The sequence below is a fragment of the Mastigoproctus giganteus genome, chromosome 3 (genome assembly GCF_048544385.1).
Source record: "Mastigoproctus giganteus isolate SK-2022 chromosome 3, ASM4854438v1, whole genome shotgun sequence".
Classification (NCBI taxonomy): Eukaryota; Metazoa; Arthropoda; class Arachnida; order Uropygi; family Thelyphonidae; genus Mastigoproctus; species Mastigoproctus giganteus.
Window position 1 is genome coordinate 108196789 of NC_143577.1, and position 23823 is coordinate 108220611.

Here is a 23823-nt window from a genome sequence, read left to right on the forward strand (position 1 = left end):
CTAATAATTCTCTAACATTCTCTTCCAGAATGTATCAAAGTATCCACAGCAATAAGAATTAGCATACAAAGTCCATATCGCGTGCGTTTAATCTAACTAAAATAGCGATAATTTGAAAAACCGTTGGCATGCTGACTACCGTTCCGTAAATGGCTACACACATTTCATAAATAATCATTTAAGTAAGATGAGCCCATTTCATTCGAAAAAGTTTGAAATGCCAAACGTATAGTGAACATAAGCGTAAGATTTAAATTAATGATATAATATTAAATATATATTAACTAGGGTTTGCCTTTAACGATAAAATCCACTCACCTGTGTCCCCTCCAGATAAACTATACTTTATGTTGTTACCATCACCATCGTATGCTTTCACATGACCTACTTTGGTGCCTTTAGCCGCACTTTCCATCACCCAGAAGTCATACGGAAGACCCACAAAATCAGGAGCGAATTCGTTAATGTTTTGGACTTTGATGACAACTTTGGCTGACCTGTAAATGGAGAAAGGGGAATCCAAATGAATATAATGTGCCTTGTTATCCATGGGTCCAAAATTTATAATCAACGTTTAGTTCGAATTTGAAAATGAGATTACTCTATACTTACAAAGTATGCCAAAAATGGATCAAGGTTTGAAGTTTCAAATATTAGATCTAATCATTAACATAAACAATTACTCTATTGTAAAGACATTTTAAGAATCACATGCAAAGCGTTTTTGCATGAAAAATTTAACAGAACTTATTTTTTTATGCATATTCAATTTCAATTAAAATTCAAAATGACTTTTCCAATACACCTGAACTAACCAGATAAGGTTTAGTTTTATTTAACTGTAGTTGCGCAATTTATATAATTTTTGTGTAGTTATATGGGTCTAATTTGATTGATAATTTTAGCATTATAACCATATTTTTATATAAATATATATAAAATAAAATATTGCTCATTCGATTCCTTAATTCAATTATTTAGAAGAAAGATGAATTGCCTTATTTCCTCGGATAAAAATCAGAAAAGTGAGGGGTCGGAATGAACGTCCCACTCCAAAAAAAGGAAACAACTTGAGTAAATTATAATACTGCATTCAGATTTCATTTGAAATTTTATATTACATATATTTGATATACGAAGCAGTATCACTTATTAGAATGTGCCAAAATAATTATAATTAGTAATAATAATAAGATTATTTTATTAATACAGTACAACAAATATATACTGGTAAAGTTGATACGTTCTTTACTCTTACCCGATACGTGGTGGTCTTCCACTGTCCACTGCTAACACTGTGAATTCGTGTTGATCATTCGATTCGTAGTCCAACGAGCCAGCAAGGGTTACAACTCCAGTAGCGTTGTTGATAAGGAACATGTCCTATAAAATTTAACAATCCATGATGCACTGCGTTACATAAAAATGTTTGAATACTGTATATTCACTGCGTAATTGCATCTAATTGTACGTGCTAAATCTTTGTTCAATATACGTTATGATATATTAGTACTGTAATTAAAAGAAAACAACGCATTACATTATTATTACGTTAATGCATAAACAAATTTCTTAAAAAAAAGTATTGGTGTTTAAGCCTACAAAACAGAAACAATTCTATAAATTTTATGAGATTACTGGGAAGTGATACAAATGTTGCTTTTTCTGAGATGATAACTGTAATTTGACCAACCGTTCGCTGTAATTCCCATGAGTAATTTAATTTGAATCATGTAGCATATACGAAGTGTATTAAAAATTTTCTGTCCTTTCATTTCTATTTCTTTCTAACAATAATTCAAGGAACAAAGTGGAATGATAGGGAAAAATTGTCGGAAGGCAGCACATAAACAGTGTGCACTAATTCTTATTGTGTAGTGAATGAATTTAATGTCAAGTCTTTCGGCACCAGCGATGTCAGTGAACAATAAACTTGTTAAAACAAATTGAATTTAAGTCATGCGAAAAAAAATCTCTTAATTGGTAACATTTGAAGTAAAAAGATATATGTACGGGTAAAGAACTGAACAATAGCACTGAGCAATAAAATTATCGACATTCGCAGTAGAATGAATCACACATGATAATATAGAAAGAATACCGTTACGTTACGTAGTTAAATGGGATGGATTTGTAAGGGCATGGGCAATTAAAGACAATAAAATGTGGCAATAAAGTTCACGGAGTGATGAAATAAAAAGAATACAGAGTCAAGGAACCTCAAATATGGTTTTTATTCAAAGAAATCACTACTTGATTGAATGCGCTTTATTACATCGTTCTAAAGGTTTCTGAAAAGAGTCAGCGAAGGCGTCCAAAAAGATGATGTTCAGTTCGGCGGTTACGTTTTGCTTTGGCCTCAACATTCTGAAACACGGAAACGGTTAACACCTTTTGTAATAAAGGTAGGTGAAGTAGAACCAGGGTGTGTTTGCCGGACGCAACAATTAATGGTGTTACCAACAGGTTATCAGATTTTAAGGGAGATAAAAAGAATATCACGTGGAGACTTTTTTTATCGTATGATGTGAGCAACATACGAAGGAACCAGTTTTTTTCCTGCTTCCTTCGTGTATCGTGAGGTCCAACCGGAGAGTACTGCACCATTGTAATATCCAACCCCGAGGGGGGATTCGAACCCGCGACCTTTTGGTTTCTAGGCTGGCACTTTACCCACCCGGCTAGCCCGGTCGGCATGTGGAGGCTAACAATATTAAACGAACATAACTTGACGATTTGTTGAATAAATAGAAATGTCACACTAGGGGCACCCAGAATATGCACTCATGTGTCGAAGAATATTATGTTCATGAAATATCTATGTTCTGTGGTCGATTTGCATGTTTGCTGGACGAGAAATCTGAGTTTCCGGGGAAAAAAACCTTATTGTCTATGCCAGAGACCGAATCCCATTAACGGGATTCGAACTCAGACTTTTCCACCCGATTTGGGAAGGTCACTGTGTTACCCGCGCAGACTATTGGATACAGAGAACCATCGTGAAAAATGCCGCGAGCTAGATCAGAATGTGTATGCGTCTGCAATTCTACTTATACACGATAAGAAGGAATGCATGCTTAAAGCCATGTGGATTAATTCAAACCTTGAGAGAATCTGCAAGGCTCGAAGGACGGATTTTTTTTTTTTTTTTTTTTATCAGCGTGGCCTCACTTGTGGGTAGGATGGTTGTTTTGTGAAGATGGTATTCAATTGAACAAAGGAGGTGCAAGGTTTTTTTTGCCAGTATCATTGAGGATAACCTAAGGGTTCAGAGAAACTGCTAGTTAGGGGGAGAGAATAAGGGTAATATAGATACGCGCTTATCTGATGATATGGGTCAAAGTAATTCTCGCACACAAATCAAGAATTCTCGTTTGTTGTCGCAACAGCCGATGTTGGCAAGATGTTCTGAGCGTGGCAACTGAGCAGGCAGATGAAGCTAGGGAAATAAGCCTAAATAACTTCAAGGATGTGTCAGAGTAGTAAACTAAGTATAGAAGGACACTTAGCCTCAACTTGTGTCTAGAGTATTGTCAGGAGCGTTGTCATTAAAATGGGTGAATTCGAACTACTGGTAGGACAACCAATGTTGACATAATAGGGCTAACAGAAACGCGGTGCCATCAGGAAAATGGGGATGACGAGTTCCATTTTGGTCTGAACAATGAACATAGGAAGGACGGGGAAATTAGGAGTGGTGGTGGTGTTATGGTTCTTATCAAAAGCAGACTGATCGCGAAAAGAGCATTTGTTGAGTCAGAAATGACATATGCCAGCATTGAATCTGTGTGGAGTGGGAGTTAGTTGGAAGTAAAGGTATAATGACAGTGGGAATGATATACAGACCATAAGATTGTCAAGAGTATGATGAGAGTCTCTCTACCTGCAGGTGGAATGGGCAAGCAAGTCTCATTACGGGTGACTTCAATCGGCCCCTAATTGATTAAAATAATTGGGAGGGAAACTCGCCATGGGCAACGAAATGTTTAAATAAACTAGATGATTATTATTCGTACCAGCATGTTAGAGGAAATAGTATGGGTAATAGTATTTATGACCTCATCCTTACTCGAAAATAAATTAAATTAAATCGCAGAGCTTAAAGTACAGGAACCATTGACAAATAATGATCACGCAGTCGTCAGTCGGAAGATAAAGAAATATGTTTTAGTAGTTAATGGTAAAGGCACGGATCTAATTTCAGAAAATGGGGACTGTGGCAATTTAAGGAGCTATATGGCATCTATTAATTATTGTTCAGATTTTAGAGAGAAGGAGGGCGGGCGGGCGAATACATTAGAATCACGGAATATTTTTAAAGGAATAATCACAGAAGCCATGAACGCATAAATACCATTAAGGAAAAGCCTTCGTGTGCAGGCCAGTTGGTAGTATCGCCGTCCTCCCCACACCATGCGAAAAAGACCCGAGTCTGAGCCCCGTCGATGACGAAAGGAATTTGTGAGCTTTTTCACAAAGTCGCTGAGTTGGTCGGTCTCAGGCGAGGGTAGCATGTTTTTTCTTCCTCCCGGAAACTAGGGTTTTTCCTTCCAGAAAAGAGAAAATCGACCTGAGAACACACGAAATTTACAGACAACATATACGAAACAATATGGCATTTTCCCATGCGCAGAAAAGAGGGCATGGGAAAGTTACAAAGCGATGAAAGGTACTGAAGCCTACAACATCTACAAATCGATCTGTAATAGTATTACAGATATTGCCAATATATAAAGGTCAGTAAGGCCAAGTCTGAGTATGAGAAAGCCCTGGCTAAGTGAGCAAAGAATTGGGACAATGAATTTTTTATATATGTGAATTCAAAGAAGAAAATGAATAAGATCGGACCAGTGGGTACTGGATGTGGAAAAGTCTTAGATAACCCAGCTGATGAATTGAATAGGTACTTGTCATAGGTCTTTACTGACGAAAGACCCTTCACGCTGAAGAGAGGTTTTGCAAGTGAGTTTGGACCATACGAAATTAGAGATTTCGAAATTACTGATGATTGTTTATTAGAAATACTTTCCAGCATATAGACAAGTAAGGCTCCCGGGGTTGATGATATATCATATACCCAGTAATTTTGAGGGAGATGGCCAGAGAGTGTATCGAACTAGTGAGGTTAATTATGAGGGCATTATTGGAGTCGGGAGAGATTTCTTTGGATTGGTGGTGTCAACGTCGCTAATATATAAAGGTGGTTCTACGAGTGAAGTCGGTAACGACAGACCGGTTAGTCTGGCTTCAGTGGTTTTAGAAGCTGTGATTAAGAGTCAAACCCGGGAACATTTAGAAAGAAATAGCATTCTAAAGGCATGCTATGTAAGGGAAAATCATGTTTAAGCTAAGCTATTTCTCACAGTTACTCATAAACTGCATGAGTAACTGAGTCAAAATAGGGAAGAATATCGGTACAGTATATTTGGATTTTAGCAACACATATGACTCAGTCCCTCACGAGAGGTTACTGTATAAGCTGGAATATGTTGAGATTAATGGAAAGATTCTAAGATGGACCGCAGGCAGGGTAGTTGCAGAACAGAAGGCAGAGAGTTGCGATCAACGGATATTCTTCATATTAGTGTAACGTCAGAAGTGGAGTACCCAAAGGTTCGATCCTAAGACCATTGTTAATGATTTTTATCAATAACATAACATTAACGAAGGGAATAGAGATCAGGATATCAAAAAAAAAATTGCAGAAATAAAGACTGGGACAGTAGTTAATGACCAGTACCAAAATGCGCTCCTTCAGGATGACTTAAACAGGCTTCAAGAATGGTCAGGAAAGTGGCAGCTATTTTTAATGAAGCAAAACGCAAGGTCTTACACTTGAGGAATAGAAATCCCAAAATAACTTATACAGTTCGTGGGGCTGAATTAAAAAAACAGGGATCTGGGAGTTACAATACAGGTAGGTAGGAAGTTTTCTGAGCAGTGTAAACAAGCATGGTGCCCTATCGATTATTTACCAAACAATATCATGTAGAGATTGGAAGGTCATAAGCCCACTATTTAATGCAATTGTAAGACAGCATTTGGAATACTGTGTCCAAGTATGGAGACCTGATCTGAAAAAAGACATTGGCCATCTTGGAACGGTCCAACAACCCACAGTCGGCAAAAGGGCGACCATACGAGGAAAGACTTCGGTTATGTGGGCTACAGAATTTGGCAACCAGTCACCCTAGAGAGGAACAGATTGTGGTTTATAAGCTTCTGAGAAGAGTAGTAAAATGAATGAAGGCGGAATTTTCACTGTTATTAAGTATAAAGTGTATTCGCGTCTAACGGCACCAGGGCTTTCCCCTGTCTCCGCGTAGTATACGTTGTGGGTGTAACAGTTCACTGTAAAGGCCAGAGATTTAAAAAAAGTGTATGGATTTTGTAAGTGTAGTGTTATGTATCGTTATTCTTCTGGTCATTTAGCCGCTAGACCCCTGCTAGGACCCAACGTTGCCCACACTTGGCCACGTGGAGGCAGACCAGGTACCCAGTAGTTGGATTTTTTTACTCTGGCAGGTTCTGTCACCTAGTTTCCTGAGATTTCAGTGGCTAGGGCCTAAAAAAAAAGTTAAACGCCAGGAAATAGAGAAGGCTAAAAGGTTTACATAAGCACTGTTTAAATTTGGACATTTTTAAAATTTTTGATAAGTTGTGTGGGGATTACACTGGCGTGTTAGGCAGAGTAGGGGGGACTGAAGACTGGGGGAAGGCAGAAGTATGGGGACGATAGAGAAGCTGATCCCAGAAGATCAGTGAGGCAGGCGAAGAAAGGGGGGACGGCTGGGGAGGGAGGAAACAGAAAAAAAAGTAACTTCCCCCTGCCAGGGATTTGATAATTAAAAGTGAATAGGGTTAGAGCACCCTATTCAGATCGCCAAATGGCATTTGGCAGCAGAGCTGCGATCTGCCCGGTTGTCCCAGTCTGATACCAGCAGGGATCACACCAATTATAAGGTCATTCGTGGGATAAATCCCATCCGTGCAGTCCGTCTGTGGTTTGTCAGGTCCGTGGTATTAATCTTGAGCGGGTTCCTTCGCTACCTTGGGTCGGGTTCTCCGAGTCCCTTATGCTAGTTCAGTCTCAAATAAAAAAAAAAGTCTTGTATCTGGTTGAGAGCCAGTTTGGTTGGGTCCAAGGATGGTTAGTTTTGTTATGGTATCTATTCTTGATCCCTGTAGATAGCAATAAGTATCCTCCTTCGGGTGAACAGTTATGGGGCGAATTTTGGCAACTCCTTATACGCCTCTTGCCAGTCCAACAGGTCTCATTCCCTGTCGCGAGGGAAGTAAGTCAGTTTTGTCGTCAGGAGGCAGCGGAGATCCTCATAGTTTTCACAGTTGTACATTATGTCTCCACTTCCCCACAGACATAGCGGGGATCGTTCACTAATTTAAAACTGTTTAGTTTGGCATTCAGGGCCCCATGACCTGTTAAAAGATACGTTGTGTACAGTCCAGAGTGAAACCATAATGATGCTTTTTGGGTATAATCTTCCGATATTAGGCAGAAATTTCCTCGTTATTTCCCCTTTTGTGGATTCTGATCATCTATCCTGCCAGATCTGCTGCAGGTGGGTGGCGAGTTTTGTTTTCTCTGTTTTCCGATTTCCTGTAGGGTCAATGGAGTGGCCATGGAAGGTGCAGGGAAGCCCTTTTTGTCGCCTACTGGGAAAACTCTGTACCAGAATCTGTTGGAGGAAGTTTGAACTACAACATATCACTTTCATTTTCAAACTCATCGACATGGCCGGTGCGGTCATGTCGATGAGGTGTGGAAATTCGCGGATTGGTGCTGTTGCTGTGCGCAACAGCACCAATCAGCGAATTTTATTGCCACACCTCATATAGATTACGAAATGACTCGTAAAATTCTTAACAAGCAGTTGAATGTAAAGTAAGGTTAAATAATAATTTTAAAATGATAGGGGATGAAAAGGTGGTGAAACACAAAATTAGAGACTATATACAAAAGAAAATGCAGCAAAAGAATATAAAACAGAAATTTAGAAATATAAATTAAAAATGTATGAGTCGAGGTTTGCAGAAATAAAATATAACCTATGTGAAGCTGCAGGCATATTACAGAATGCGTGAGATGCACAAGGCCCCGAGAAAAAACTAGAGAGAAATGAACGAGAATGAAATTCTCATTGTGATAACCGATTCCGGAAATATGGGGCAGACGGAGAGAGAGATTTAGATTGGATTGCAGAGGGATTTCTTTTGGCGAACACTTAATCTTCGATTTTCCAAAAGTTGAGGCTGACAACTTGGGGAAAATCGAAGGTCAGTTTGATGGATATCTGTGCAAAGAGGGAGACAACATGGATCTTTCTTAAGGCTTTTCTACACTGCCCGCAGAACGTCGTTTCCGATTGTATCTTAACTCAGAAATGCCTTTCTTCCTCTTCGGTTTTTAGTCCAACTCCTCCAAATATATGGGTTATTTTGGGGCTGCTATTTCCCAAGTGTAAGACCTTGCATTTTCCTGCATTAAAACATAGCTGCCACTTTTCCGATCATCCTTTAAGTCTGTCTAAGTCTTCCTGAAGAAGCTCTACTTGGCACTGATAAGCTGCTAATTAACTAATCTACGGTTCTTCATCTCAAATTTTGACATCACGCCCTTTATCCCTTCATCAATGCCATTTAAGAAAATCAAAAACAACAGTAGTCCCTGTTACGATCTTTGGGAACACCATTCCTACTTTAACTCAATATGAAGAACAACCATCTGCCTCCTGTACTGCAGGCAGCCATCCTGTGATTCCATCATGTTCCTTTATACAGTAAGATCTGACGGGTGATTAAGTCAAACCGCTTTGCTTAAATCCAAGTAAACAATTCCGAAATTATTTTCTTTATCCAGCTCATGAGTGATTCTATCAACATGGAGAGAATATATGAATTTATAACAAGATTTTATGGGCTTAATGGATTAGAGTAAAGAGTGATTTTTTGAATATACACTAGATGGGATGAGGCGTAGTCAATTTGATCTTTGCTTATTATTTAAAGGAAAAGAAACGGAGGATTGTCTGCTAAATGGTGAATATAATAAACAAACAGTTAAAAATACGTTTGATGGCAAGAACTCAAGCAGAATTTGTTTATAAAGCGATAAATGATCCATAAAGGAGTTTCTGATTTGCTATACGAAAAGTGACAGATTGAGCTGATAATCAGAGCAGGAAGTAAAAATTCTAAAAAGGTGAATATTCTATTTCTAGTTTCGTCAGTGAAGGAAGTTCACTGTAGTTATAAATAAAGTTTCGCCAGTGGAGTTCACTGACAAAACTTTATCAATAATATCTCGAAAGCATAAGTATTTGATTTGAATTCGCTCTAAACAAATGTATTGCTATTGTGCAAACCAGGTTCCAAAAGTCAAAATTCGGAAATATAAATTCCTTATGGAGAAAAATGATAATTTTTGTCACTCCTAAAAGCCGAAGAGAAATGTTTAAGGCTAAGAAGCTTAAATATCAGTTGGGACAAGAGGACTGAAAATCAGATCACAACAAGATTCCTAAATCCTTGAAGGTATCATTAAATTCAGGGAGAGAATTTTGAATCAAATTGTCAACAGAAAATACTAATTACTTTATTTGGAGTGGAAATTATTTCATTTGCATTTAAAAGGATGCAGAAATTATGTTTGTTGAGCTGATGAGAAAGAGAATCAACACATGATGGAAATTCGTTGATGTCTAAGTAGAAAGTGATGACTTTGTAGACTTCATAATTGTAGTAGAGAACTGTCACCGAACATTGAAATGCAGTTGACGGATCATTAACGCAAAGAATACGAGAATCGTAAACAGAGAAGAAGGCGATGTATTAGCTACTGTATTGTAAATGGCGCCTGCCATCTGTTTTAATGGATCTGCTGTTCAAGCAGATCTAATAAAGAGGGACAATAAGCAAGAGTAGGAAAGTTTGAAGGAAACCAGATAGCTATAAAGAGAATCTTCTTCATTCTTCTAAAAAGATTTCTTTTAAGAAGAATAAAGAATCATTCAATGTTTGTAAGAATTATTCAATGTAATGTAAGCCATTGTAGATAGCTTATAATTCCAACTGTAAAAGAATTAGAGCTATCTAATTCATTTAGAGTTGAAATGAAGAAAACCAACACATGATGGGCAGGGAAAAAAACAGAACTTTTTAAATTATTTTCATTTCTTGAAATCGTTTGTAATTTACGAGGAAGAAGAGCGGCCACAAAACAGTAATGAATAATCGTCAAAAGATTTTTAACTATTCTATTTTCAACTTACTACATTCTTCCAAGAAATTTAATATTATGACCTTCAATTATTCACTTTCAACTCGTATTCGCTGTCTTGCACTAATTTCATTAAAGCAGAAACATTCAATCAACACAAGAATCGTGCATTACTGATCAAAACGTGTGTAGATTGAATCCACTGAAACTAACGTACTGCACTTCAGGGACTGAATGCTAATTTGCTTTCAAAGCAGTAAGTCTCAGCTTACTACTGTGGAGGCAAATTAGCATTATTCGTAGACAAATACACACTTATTCTATGTTCCTGCCAGTGCTGCATGCATTTCTCAAACTTACATTTTCTGATTAGCCGAAAGCACAAACTATAGTTTCCATTGGTTGAGGTCGGAAGGGGAACCATAATGCTCGTTACTCTCGATAGACACGTGTCCAATTGTAAAACAGTGAACCACTTAAAAGCGCTAACACAGCTCATTGTTGCATCAGTTAGTTAAGTTTCAGTGGCAACTTTACGAACGAATTTAATGCACAATTTTTCTGCATTCTCAGATATGGTTAATCGTGAGGACCAAAAACAGGCTGGGCACGACCGATTGAATTAATGGAATAAGGTGAAAACATATCTGGATATGCAGTAGCACCCTGGTCCACATTCATCGAGGTAGCGCCCTTGCAAGGTGCGATTAACTGGAGAAAAGCATTCAATTTCCATGTTTTGATCAACCTCATATATACATTGTCTTATATAATCTATTTCTACGTTGTATAGTTATCATGTCAATGCAACTGACCTCAGTGTTAAGAACAAATCTGTTATACTGTGTGAGTGTTCCTGATAATGAGGAGGAGTTGACTTGATCTGTCGAACGACTGGACCCAATCCGCCTCACTCTATTAAATTTCTAAGTTCAATCAACGTCGTTGGATATTATCAATGAGCATAACGTAGCTCACTAACATCAGCCAATAACATTAGTCTTTAGCCTACGTGAGTTTTCGAAATCTAATTTCTAAAGTGGAAATAAGCCCCGAGCAAGGCAATTACACCGGACATCTTTCAATAATATTTACCTATTTTGATTTTCTTACCTCGGATCCATTGATAAAATAGCGTTGAATGCGTCCATTTGCTCCACCATCGATATCTTTGGCTTGATAAAAAGGAGGAAGCGTAGTGCCCAGTGGAAGATTCTCCGGTAACTCCAGGGAGTACTTTTCTATTCAAAGATTGAACAAGCTGAATAACACATTGCTCAAATAGAGTTTCATTGTTAGTTAATCACATCAGAGTTTTATAATTTTCATAACACACGCATTTATCGTTTTGAAATAAAAAATAAAGCTTTCTGGGTTTAATAATATAAAAATATTTAAGGCGCAATTTACTGCAATAAACATACATAATAATTATATTGAAAATAAATTACAATCGATTAAATTGCAATTAAAATATATTAATTGCACAAGATGCACATAGAGTATATAATTACTCACCTTCATCAAAAGTAGGAGAATTGTCGTTCACATCTTCCACGATGATAACCACTGGAACGCTAGTGTTAAATTGATTTGTGGATAGCTGATCCCGAGCATAGACCTGCCAAATGGTTTGGGGGTTAAAAGAAGTACATATAAAAAAAAAAAAAAAAAAGAAAAGGAAGAAAGCAAATATGAACCATTTGAAATCGCTGACTATCCATTTGAAATCATACATTTTAGGAAATTAATCAAAAAAACAGTTCTCCATATATACATTTTCACACAGTTCTCGTACATCTTATATATTACTCTTTTTTAAAACTTTTTTGTAATTTTTACATATACAGAGAAAGGGGGTGGATTATGAAAAGAAAGACCGGATTAGATAGCTGTCACTCTATTCTCATTACACGTGTATTGTAATTTCTTAAAGGATTAAAACTACCCACATCTGATTCCAGAGAAAATGAAACGTGCTATTATTCGCACAAGGATTTGTGTCAATCAATTCTAGTGAAACTAAAGGATATTTCTTTCTGTTTCCAGTAATATTATTCCTGTCCATCTGTTTCGTTTCCCAAAGACACTGACAGAACTCCATAAGAGTACATGGAGTGGGTGGTTCGTCAATTTTAAACTATTCTAAGAACATTGAAGAGACGATACAGCTTCCTCCAAAACAAGATACGTGTAGCTGTCTATAAATTATGTATGTTCTGTGACTATTTGTAAGAGAATAACCGGGAGTTTCAGGCCTGAAACGCCAGGGTTTCACTGGGCACAATTAAAAAAATAATAATAAGATAATTTCCTAGCTATTAATAATCAGATTTTCCTATATGATTCACTTAGTATGCAAATTCCTTTTTATAATGGACCATAATGAATTCCTATCAGCAAGACATTATTATCTTCCGTGTATATCTTAAACAATGCTTAATTAAATGACTATCTATCCATTTAATCCTGTTACTATTTTCTCTATCATTCGACCGGTATAATCACCACGCTACATATTACTATTCTCATTTCAATTTATTCTGAGTAGACTATAACGCAACAAATAAAAAATAACTCATGGATACATACCCTGAGATGGAAAGAATACTGATTTGAAGGAGGATCTCTGTCAACGGTGTCCATCAGAACTAATTCACCACTGTTAGGATTTATCCAGAACCGGGCTTCCTTGTTACCTTCTCCTATCCAGTAAATAATTTCTTGATCAGATGCTGGCCTATGAGGATTACTAGCGTTCAAATAGCCCACGGTGTTGCTACGTGTGGTATTCTCCGCAATATGAAACTGGTAAGAAAGTTGGCTGAATACGACTAGCTCGTCATTCACATCCTGCAAGGTAATGTGAAAGTTTCAAGGCATTTGTAATAGAAATTAAAACGAAATCTGACTGATAGCAAAAATTCACAAATGATTACATTATTTATTTTATATTGTACTTTCAGAAATTTGTTTTTTTAACTGTTAGACATGGAGCTCCAAATAGGAAAGAGAGAGACAACAAACTTACTTGGACCTTAATGACTAGTTTTACAAAAGGATTGGCTAAAGCGGCAGCTTGAGGACCTTGAAATGGACGGATGTTCCTTGCTGCTACATGCAATACATATTCCGCTTGTCTCTCGTAATTAAGTTTCTCAGCTGTGGTTACAGTGCCTTTGTCTTCTTCAATGGCGAACATCTTATCTTCGTTACCTCCGACTATGAGGTATTTCAAGATGGCATTATCACCTACATCATCATCCTTGGCCTGCAACCACAAGAGAATTAATTTAGAACCATAATACTGACTAACGGGATGCAGATTTAACTAAAGTAAAAAATATTAACAGTAACAAAAAGTTACAAACTGAGGTATTTTATACTTGTATGTTGAATGAATTCGCTTTTACTTTTATGGTATGTTGGTATATGAACTTATTAAAATCTAAAGTTAAATAAAGCAATCAAAAAATTAATGGTTTAATTATTTAACAGCGGTTCCCAACTTTTTTTGACTCGCGAACCCCTTTGAGCGTAATTTTTTTTATCGCGAACCCCTTTCAACATAATAGTTTAATGCGAACCGCTAAGCCTATATTCTCTGAAATCGCATAATATTTATGAACTTTTATTATAAAATATTTCCAGTACTACGTTTTTATAAGCAACATTGTGTAAAGTATTATTTATACTTTATAAAGCTCTTATTAATCAGTCCAAACTAGATTTCGAACAGGCTAAGAGCAGAAAACTTGCATCTTGTCCAAACGGTAGCCGAGTATGTTGGTCTCTTGCCAAAGCTATTGCCGCAATTTTTGTCCATCTCCGTTTCCACCTCTGTCAAAACCAGATGGCTCTGTTGCCACATTAGCCAAAGATAAAGATGACCTGCTAGCATCTTATTTTTCTTCCAACTCATGTATTGATGATCTTGATAAATCACCTCAAACCATTCCCAGTACACTCCATTCAATGCCTCCTGTGGTTTTGCGCCAAAAGGATGTCGGAAGGATTTTGATGAATCTGATGCTAAGAAAGCTCCAGGTCCTGATGGTATTTCTACACTTGTTCTCAAAACCTGTGCTCCTGAACTTACTCCTGTTTTGTGTCGTATTTTTTTTTTTTTTTTTTACTTTCTTATTCCAGAGGTGTTTTCCTTCTTGGGAATTTGTTCATATCCAGCCAGTTCCTAAAAAGGGTAACAAATCCCTTCAATCCAATTATCGTCCCATTTGCGATTACTTCTAATCTTTCCAAAGTAATGGAGAAATCAATTAACCACCAACTCTTAAACTATCTGGAAATCTTTCATCTGATCAACGGTCGCCAGTATGGATTCCGTCAGTGTCGTTGCACTGGAGATATTCTGGCTTTTGTTAATCATCTATGGACAAATTCAATGGAAAAGTTTGGTGAAACTCAAGCAGTTGCTCTTAACATTTCAAAGGCTTTTAATCGTGTTTGGCATAAAGATCTTTTAAATAAGATTCCATCGTATGGTTTTCCAGCTGTTTTTTGAAATTGCGTATCCAGGATTTCTCTCTGACCAATCACCACTAATGCTGGTGTTCCCCAAGGTTCAGTTCTTTCTCACACTCTTTTCCTCTTGTATATTAATGACCTTTTTCCGTTGACCGGAAATCCTATCCTTAGTTTTGCTGACGATAGCACATTGCACCTTCCAGTTTGAGAAACCTTGCACTGCTGAAACAGCTTCAACTGCTCGAGTAACCACTGCCAAATCCTTAAATGTCGATTTCCAGGTAATTCTCCAGTTGGGGGCAAAGATAACTTAATTTCAATCCTAAAACTCAGTCCTGTCTTATATCTCGCAAAAGGGATTCTTCTGCTCCTACGTTTATCTTCGATGACGCTCCGATTTCTAGGCAAGACCTTGGGGATTACCCTGACTTCTAATCTCTCTTGGCACAGGCACATTACAAATATTGCTTCCTCTGCATCTAAAAAACTTGGTTTTTCTCTTTCGCTCTCGGCGTTACTTTTCTTCCAAACAGCTGCTCACTCTGTATAAATCGCAAATCCGCCCTGCCATGGAATATTGTTCCCACATCTGGGGTGGTGCCCCCAAAACCTCTCTCAGGCTTCTAGATTCCATTCAGAAGAGGGCAGTTAGGTTAATTAATGATTCATCTCTAACAGAGTCTCTCCACTGGCTTTCTCATAGACGTACTGTTTCTGCTGCATGTCTCTTCTACAGATACTTCCATGGGCACTGTTCTTCTGAATTGGCTTCTATAATTCCCACTCTCTCTTTCGAAACAGTTCGAACACGTGCCACCGCCAGGCAACATCCATTTACAGTCCAACTTCAAACCCACAGAACCAACTTTTCATCTTCCTCATTTATTCATTCAACTGCCGTTTTCTGGAACAACCTTCCTTCATACGTATTTCCTTAAAATTACGGTCTACAGAAGTTCAAGTTTAATGTCAACAAATATCTTCTTCTTTCATCTTTTCAACCTTCATCCCATGCACGGTACTAAGTACTATAGGTTCTTAAAAAAAAAAGAAAAAAAAGTTACATATACATAACAATGGTCCTTGAGAATGAAAAAAAAAAATTGACATGGAAAACATATTTATTTAACATGATGTACATAAGACAGTAAACTAATTATAAGGAACTGTAGGAGATGTGGTTTCTTTCTTTGCCAATTCTTTACTTTTAATCTAATTTTATTTTGCCCTATTGTTTATTATTAGTTATATTTTGTAGTTTACAATAATATGCTTATGTAAATCTAACCAGACGCCATTACAGAATTTTTAGTGCGAACCCCCTGGAACAACCGCGAACCACCGGTTTAATAGAACCGATTATGTGCATATTTCATTTATAGATGCACATAATCGGTATTATTCTTTATTGAACGATAGGTTTTTCTTTGTTAAGATTCAACAAAAAATAAATGAATATTTTGATTGCCACGTATTCAGTTGTAATTACAAAAGCATTGTACAGTATTAACAAACTCTTTACTAATGAACTAATATTAGAGTTAGCTATCTGAATGTCAACCGAAGTTCATAATGAATTGTATCCGACAACTGACGATGCTGTTTAAATCCACTGAAAAAATTAATAAAAATAATCCAAGGATCCTTTGCTGAGCGAAAAAAAAAAAGGAATGTGTCGAAATGTGATAAAAGGCATGTTATTTCTGAAGCTAAGAACGTACTTCAAAGTTCTTCGTATTATCCTGAAAGCCAAAAAGTTCCTCTCACAATCACAGACACAGCATTACCAAACCAACGCACAGATTGACGGGTTTCATCCGACGAGTGCTAATTACTATTGCCAACTACCCTACTTGTTCTGCACTCATATTTGGCTAGGTCCAGTCGCGTAGCAGAAGGTCCATCAATCTTCCAATGTGGAGAGAGGAGAGGAGATACATCTAGATACGGCACCCGAACAGTTTTTATAAATGTCATCATTTTAATATAAGTTTCTTGGAGTTCACAATTTTTCGATAGGCTATTGGCTAGACCATTGCTTTATTTAACAGAGAACTTTCAAAGAGATCCGTACAGTGTTTTGTGCTGTCAGAACAAGATACTATACCACAGTAGTAGTAGTATTAGTAGCAATAAGTCTACTACATTAGGTCAAGAGCGGAACTAAAGCAGCATTTCATAACACAGATCGTAATGAAACACTTCATAAATAAATAGATACATTTTCGACTCACGAAATCAGCAGCATTTTAGAGTTGACTTCGCAAGACTTGATCAAATGGAGGCATTGTTCCCCAACTCAGCTCTACACAACATAAATCACATCATCTCTAAATGCCGTCTATTATCGAAGAGGACAAAGAGTAGTATTTGGTGTAATAAAAGGTAGCTAAAACCATATTGTTTTATTGACCTAGCAAGACATTGAATTCCTATAACTCCTCAGGTCATTTCATCCAATGGCTTTCGAAATAACGTCTTGCTTTGGCTCTAGAGTTGAAGCAATAAAAATTATGATGTGTGTATATCCAGAGAACTGCCCACCAGGGTTCTCTTAGAGATTTTGATGAGCAGCATAAATAAATAGATAAAATCATTAAAATAATACACATAAGGTAAAAATATGTGCAAAATTTCTAGCAAGTATTCTGGGATCTAAAATAAGAAAAAAGAAAAGAAAAAAAACATTTAAAAGTGCCGATTCCGAAAGATTACGGAGATATGGCTGGTTGAGTTCTAAAATATGGCTACTGGCCATAAGGAGCCATATTTGCCAGCAGCAAGGCATCACTGTATAAAGCTTCCATCACCCACAGAATAAAACAGGTGAAGGGAGAAATTTTTATGGGTCTTTTTTACAACATGGCTGAGTTACTCGGCCTCAGGCGAGGGTTTTTTCTCCCAGCAAAACAGAAAATTGACCTCAGAGCACGTGCAATTTATAGACAGTATACACGGAGAAACATGGCCTTAGTCGCCGACACTCCTAAAACCAATAATGAAAAAAATATAAATAAGAATACGCAGATACACTTAGTAAATTATACAGTAAGCGCCACAATATATCCTGGTATAAACCATAATGTCCAACAATAAACGATTTTTATAAAGTTAAAGGCTGATCGGCTCTGAGGTTCTCAAAAGTATTTGGCCACTCCTCCGTCACTAGTAAATTAGATTTGACCATCAGTATGTGTACAGTAGGGAACCTATGGAAATGTCAAGAGATCACCAGATGTCAGTAGCAGCTTTTATGAGTCACAGTGCGGCGCTCATAAAATTAAGTGGTTTAATTATTGTATGCCATATCAGTTTTTTATCATTGAGTGATACCGAATTTCATATCAACCATTTAAGATCGGTTGCAGCCGACGTGGAGTAAAGGTAGAAGAATGAGGATAGCATAGTAGTTGATCCACTAGACAAATAATATTTACGGAGGGAAGATCAGCAATACCCAAAGATGATGGTCAAGTTATTTCTGCAGATTCTGAAACTGGAAATCCAAGCATCGACAGAAACACTGATAAGTGCGCCTGCTATCGGCAAGGAACTGCAATTCGCAATCTCCAACGAACACCAAAGGTTGATTGAAGGAAAGAAACCCCATAAAATTAAAGTTTCACAAATTTGAGTGTACGTTTAGAAAATGTCCAGAAAACATCGTAGGTTTGGAGGCAGAGGTGATGGTTGTGGCACGTAGTCAGCATTGCTGTGTATTCATTGATATTTCAAATAATTTCGTATTATCTACAGGGTAGTAGTTCTAGTAATTGGTTCATGAATCCGAATAATAAGACGCCGAAAAACGAAGTCAAGCATAACTTGACTTCGTTTTTCGAGCATTACAGCATAACTTTGTCTTTCGGAAAATGACTCAACAACATGGCTAAGTTAGTACATCTCCAATTGAATGGGGATCGGTCAACAACAGTTAAAAGTATTTACTTTTAACCTATCGTCCCATGCCAAACTACCGTCAAACTGAATTCTCATAGCATTAACTTCCACCAGAATCTTCTACAGATCACCCTTATTAGTATTATTAATATAGGAAGCAAAGAATTATTCAAGGAAGCACGCTTATACAGAAACAGCCAAAAATAAATAAACAAACCAATAAAAAACCTTGCCCACTCCGTCTATTCATCCCCCAATTCCTCTTTATATTTATTCAAGCAACCCGCCTCTACAACAACAGACGGAAGCTGGTGCCAACAATTAGTTACTCTCTGGTGGTTAAAAGAAAAATTTCACACAAACTATCTTGAAACCAACCGTTTTCAACTTACGTTTTTATTTCCCCTCATAAATGTAGCAAGTGTCTTTCAAACTCCACATACGTTTTCATCCAAATTATCGGTTGATTCAACCATTGCTCATGTCAGTTGTGCGTTGTCTGAGAAACAGTAAGGGTGTCAGCAGTATTTATTTTACTCATGCTATATGTGCTTTATGGTACAATATGATGAAACTGAAGGAAATTTCAGAAAGTAAACACAAAAGTACACAACACTTGATGCCATAATTTTGTCTTCTCTCAAAAGTGCGGTTGTCACTTCTGAAGTTTGAAATGAATCTGTTTGTTACGATCACATAATCAGAGAATCTAAAACACCAACAGACATAACATTTCAATAATTCCTAATCCTATTTTAGGGACAGTTGGTGGAAACCTTTTAATGAAAATTTCAATCAGAATGTTAGAATAAATTACCTTGAAAAAATTCAGAGCAATTATATATCACTTGAAGAACTAATTATTAATCAGATATTTATTTTCACTCTTGCATATCGCAACAGTCCGCCAAACCCCACATACATTTTCGTCCAAATTATCGGTTCAACCACTGCTCATCTCACTTATCCTAATTATTTGCTGTACGAATCCTTTGACATCAAAGGCGGTATAGTAATCAGCGATTTAGTAATTTGGAATCTCCTCTTTTCGATCCCCTCTGGCTTAAAATCTCTCTGCCTCATTCTGCCAAATTCATCTGTTGCCTCTACCGTTCTTCTTCCAACTCCACTATTCACTTGGAACTCTTTGATTTCTTCTCTTTGAAACTTGACTTTCTCCAATCCAACTCTTCTAACAGTAAGGTAGTTTTCCTTGGTGATTTTAATGTTCACAACTTCAGCTGGCTTGTTTTCTAGTCATATGAACTCAGATGGACGAGATGCTTTTGCAATAACTAATGACTTTGCACAGATTGTTCATTTACTTACTAGAACTATCCTAACCACACAGCCAACATCCTTGAGCTTTTTCTCACAAACAAACCTTCCAAGAACACGGGCAAGGTGAGTGGTCCTCGAGGTACCTCCGACCAGTACTTGGTCTCTTCTCCAACTGAACCTTTCTCTCGTATCCATTCTCAACCCTGTGTTTTTTGGCATTACAATAACACAAAATGGGATGATCTGCAAGATTTCGTTTCTTGGTTGGATTACTGTTTTAATTCTTCTGATGTCAACGGTTGCTCACGTCGTTTCACTTAAATTATTCTTACAGGGATGAAATCCTTTCTTCCACACTCCACTTTAAAATCCCCTCCCTTATTTAAACGTTGGTTTTCAAATAAATGTGCTAAGACTGTTCAGGATAAGAATGTTGCATATTGCAATTGACTTGCAACCAAATCTTCAGGTTCGTTTTCTGCTTACACCAACGCTTGCAACAATTGCAAAACACAGTTATTAATCAGTCCGAACTAGATTTTGAATAGCCTAAGAGTAGAAAACTTGCTTCTTTTCCAATGGTATTCGAGCATTCTGGTCTCTTGCCAAAAGCTATTGGCCACAATTTTTGTCCATCTCTATTCCAACCTCTGTGAAAACAGAATGGTTCCTATGCCACTTCAGCTAAAGATAAAGCTGACCTACTAGCATCATGTATTGATGATCTTGATAAACCACCTCCTACCATTCCCATTATACTCTATTCAATGCCTCCAGTGGTTTTACGTCAAAAGGATGTCAGGAGAATCTTGACAGGCTTGATGCCAAAAAAGCGCCAGGTCCTGTTGGTATGGAATGTTGATCCACTGGTGTTATATTGGCTTATGTTACCCATCTATGGAAAATTCACTGGAATAGCTTAGTGACACTCAAAGCAGTTGCTCTTGACATTTCAAAGGCTTTTTTTTTTTTTTTTTTTGTAATTGGGTAACTAGTTTTCTCTCTGACCAATCCCTGCAGGTGACGAATCTCTAACTTCTCCACTAATGCTGGTGTTCCCCGAGGTTCATTTCATTCTCCCACTCTTTCCCTCATGTATATTAACTAGAAATCGTATCCATAGTTTTGCTGACGATAGAACATTGCATTCCACCTTCCAGTTGAGAAACCTTTCCTTTCCCTGCACAACTTCTTGAATATCCACTACTAATTCCTTAAATGCTGACCCTCAGGTAATTCTCCAGTGGGGAAAAGATAACTTCGTTGATTTCAATCCCTCTAAAATGCAGGCCTATTTAATATCTCGCAAAAAAAGGATTCTTCTGCTCCTATGCTTATATTCGATGACACTCAGATTTCTAGGCAAGATCACATATCTCTATTAGGGATTATCCTGACCGCTAATCTATTTAAGCATAAGCACATCACAAATATTGCTTTCTCTGCATCCAAAAAACTGGGTTTTCTCTTTCACTCTCGGGTTACTTTTCCTCTAGACAGCTGTTGGCTCTGTATAAATCGCAAATCCATTTTACCATGGAATATTGTTCCCACATCTGGGGGATGGTGTCCCAAAATCCTCTTGATTCCATTCAGAAGAGGGCAGTTAGGTTAATTAATGACTCCTCTCTAACAGATTCTCTCCATTCTCTGTCTCATTGACGTTCTGTTTCTGCTGCAGACCTTTTCTATAGATACTTCCATGGGTGAACTGTCTTCTAAAATTCCACACTCTCTTCAAAATCAGTCCGAACACGTGCGTCAACCAGTCAGCAATCCAACTTCAAACTCACAGAATAAAACTTTTCTTCTTCCTCATTTATTCCCTCAACTTCCATTTTCTGGAACAACCTTCCTTCATAAGTATTTCCGGAAAATTACAATCTACAATAATTCAATTCTAATGCCAACAAGTATCTTCTTTCTTCCTGTAAGTCTTCAACCCATGCACGACACTAAGAACTATAGGTTCTAATACATCTTGTGCTTGGGGTTTTCATAAAATAAAATTTTCATATCGGATAAACCAACTCAGTTCTTAATGAAACAGTTTCCACTACAACGATCAGCATATTAGAAATGTGAAATTTCTACGGTTTCTAACAGAATCAAAACCAATAAATTAATAATGAATCGACCTAAGTGAAGGCAACCTTACCTCTTCATAACGCAATAATGCTTAAATTTAGTGTTATTAAAATAATTAAAGTACACGACAACTTTGTAATCAAAAGAATTAATGATAAGAAATATCTATCAATTTTTAACAAATAAGGGAGCATATCAACCAGATTTTGCGATAAGTTTCGAATTTTAGGCACTTTTAATTTGGCATGGTACACCATCCTTCTGATTATACGTGAACCTGTTAGGGATTTTGTAGTTTACACTAAATTCTAAGTTCCTGCGATGGCTCAGAGGAATTTAAGAGTAATGGACAAATAAATAAAATTAAAAATTCCCGACAAAAATGATAAAAATTATAGTTTTTAAAGAAGTTATGATTCGTCGAAGATATTATGAAATATTTATTAGGTTTTTATTACAGAGAGATATTTAATTATTTAAATACTATAATAAACAAATAATTATTACATTCTTTTCAGGGAAATTGATACTTAGTATGAAATGAAATCTGACTGGGGGAGGAGAAGGGAAAGAACAGAGGCTGTATGTCCGAGTGCTGGATTTTTTTTTTTTTTTTTCGTTATAAACTGTTTTACTGATAAGATAAGGAAAGGAAAGATTTCTTTCTAAATATCGTTCTATCCTCCAAAACGTACTAACAAATAGCCTATTTTAAAAGCAACGCTATTTGGCTCAAAGCCATTTATTATTTATTCCAACATTTCTTATGAAATCTCTCGCTCTCTTGGAACTCATTTCATAAAATTTGTTGAAGGATCATACTCGGTGCAGCCTCTCTTTATTAATCCTGCGTCCCTGATGCTACGTGCTTTAAAGAAAGTAACACTGTTCCTTTCTTTACTTCTCTTTTTTTTCTTTTTCTTTTTTTATTTATTCGCTCATTTTTCTTGGGAAATATAAATAATCTCGCTAACACTCCATCCTTCCTATTTTTGATTGACGGCCTCATTATCACGTCACTTTTCCCCATTCTTCTTGTCAGGGCTTCTCTCACTAGCGTCATTTTAAACTCCTTAATGATTTCTAGACCCCTGCTTTCCCCTTTAATATGACAGATATTATTCGAGCGAATGATCAAACACTGGGGACAAGTTGTCTGCATTTTCTTGTTTATTTTATCACAGAAGATTCCTTATCCATCTCAATCGGTAAACTGGCTTCCTGGTTCTTAAACATACCATTCTGATCTCTAATGACCTCTTCCCTTTTTTCATTCTACTCCACCTTTAAACCAGTCTGAATCTAATATTTTCTACCCACGAATGTGTTTATAAATTTACACGCGACTAGGCCAGCATCCTTAAGAGTATCTATTATCGAACTCGCCAGATCGTTTTACCCGGAACTATCCACAAAAAATGTGTTGCAAATTGTGCGTCATATTATAATTAATAACCTGTATTAATCTAACTGTAATTAACATGACTAAGCTTCTGCAAATATGTAATTTAGTGCATACCGTTTGCTCTAAGAAACGGTTTGAAATTTTAGCCATTGCTAGTGTTAATATAAAATATTGCTTTGGAAAAACATTCGGAAATGCGCTAAACGTTCAGAACTACTGTATTTTTAATGGCTATCTATGAAAGAGGGGAGGGACCCACAATACAGTACTATGTCTTTATTTGATGAATCTTATAATCTTTTGATGAATAGTGACTTGATTTTAGTTTTATTTTAAACCAGACGAAGCAATTTCGCTATGTCCTGGCGCCATCTAGTGTTTCTCTCGTGAATTGCATTTCAAAAGCTGATTTTTGAAGGCAGCGTGC

The 23823-nt window shown here is 36.9% G+C and overlaps 1 protein-coding gene across 1 annotated transcript in view; it reads right to left on the minus strand.

Annotated features, from left to right (window-relative positions):
* The window catches only part of LOC150088213 (protocadherin Fat 4-like), a 415241-nt gene that overhangs the window by 166754 nt on the left and 224664 nt on the right, over positions 1-23823 (minus strand). Inside the window, exons 21-26 of the mRNA XM_090369387.1 lie at positions 13269-13508; positions 12830-13090; positions 11756-11858; positions 11351-11478; positions 1259-1383; positions 319-497 (exon numbers count right to left, since the gene is read on the minus strand). Of these exons, the coding sequence (XP_090225513.1) occupies positions 319-497; positions 1259-1383; positions 11351-11478; positions 11756-11858; positions 12830-13090; positions 13269-13508 (1036 nt within the window). The remainder of the gene's footprint in view (positions 1-318; positions 498-1258; positions 1384-11350; positions 11479-11755; positions 11859-12829; positions 13091-13268; positions 13509-23823) is intronic.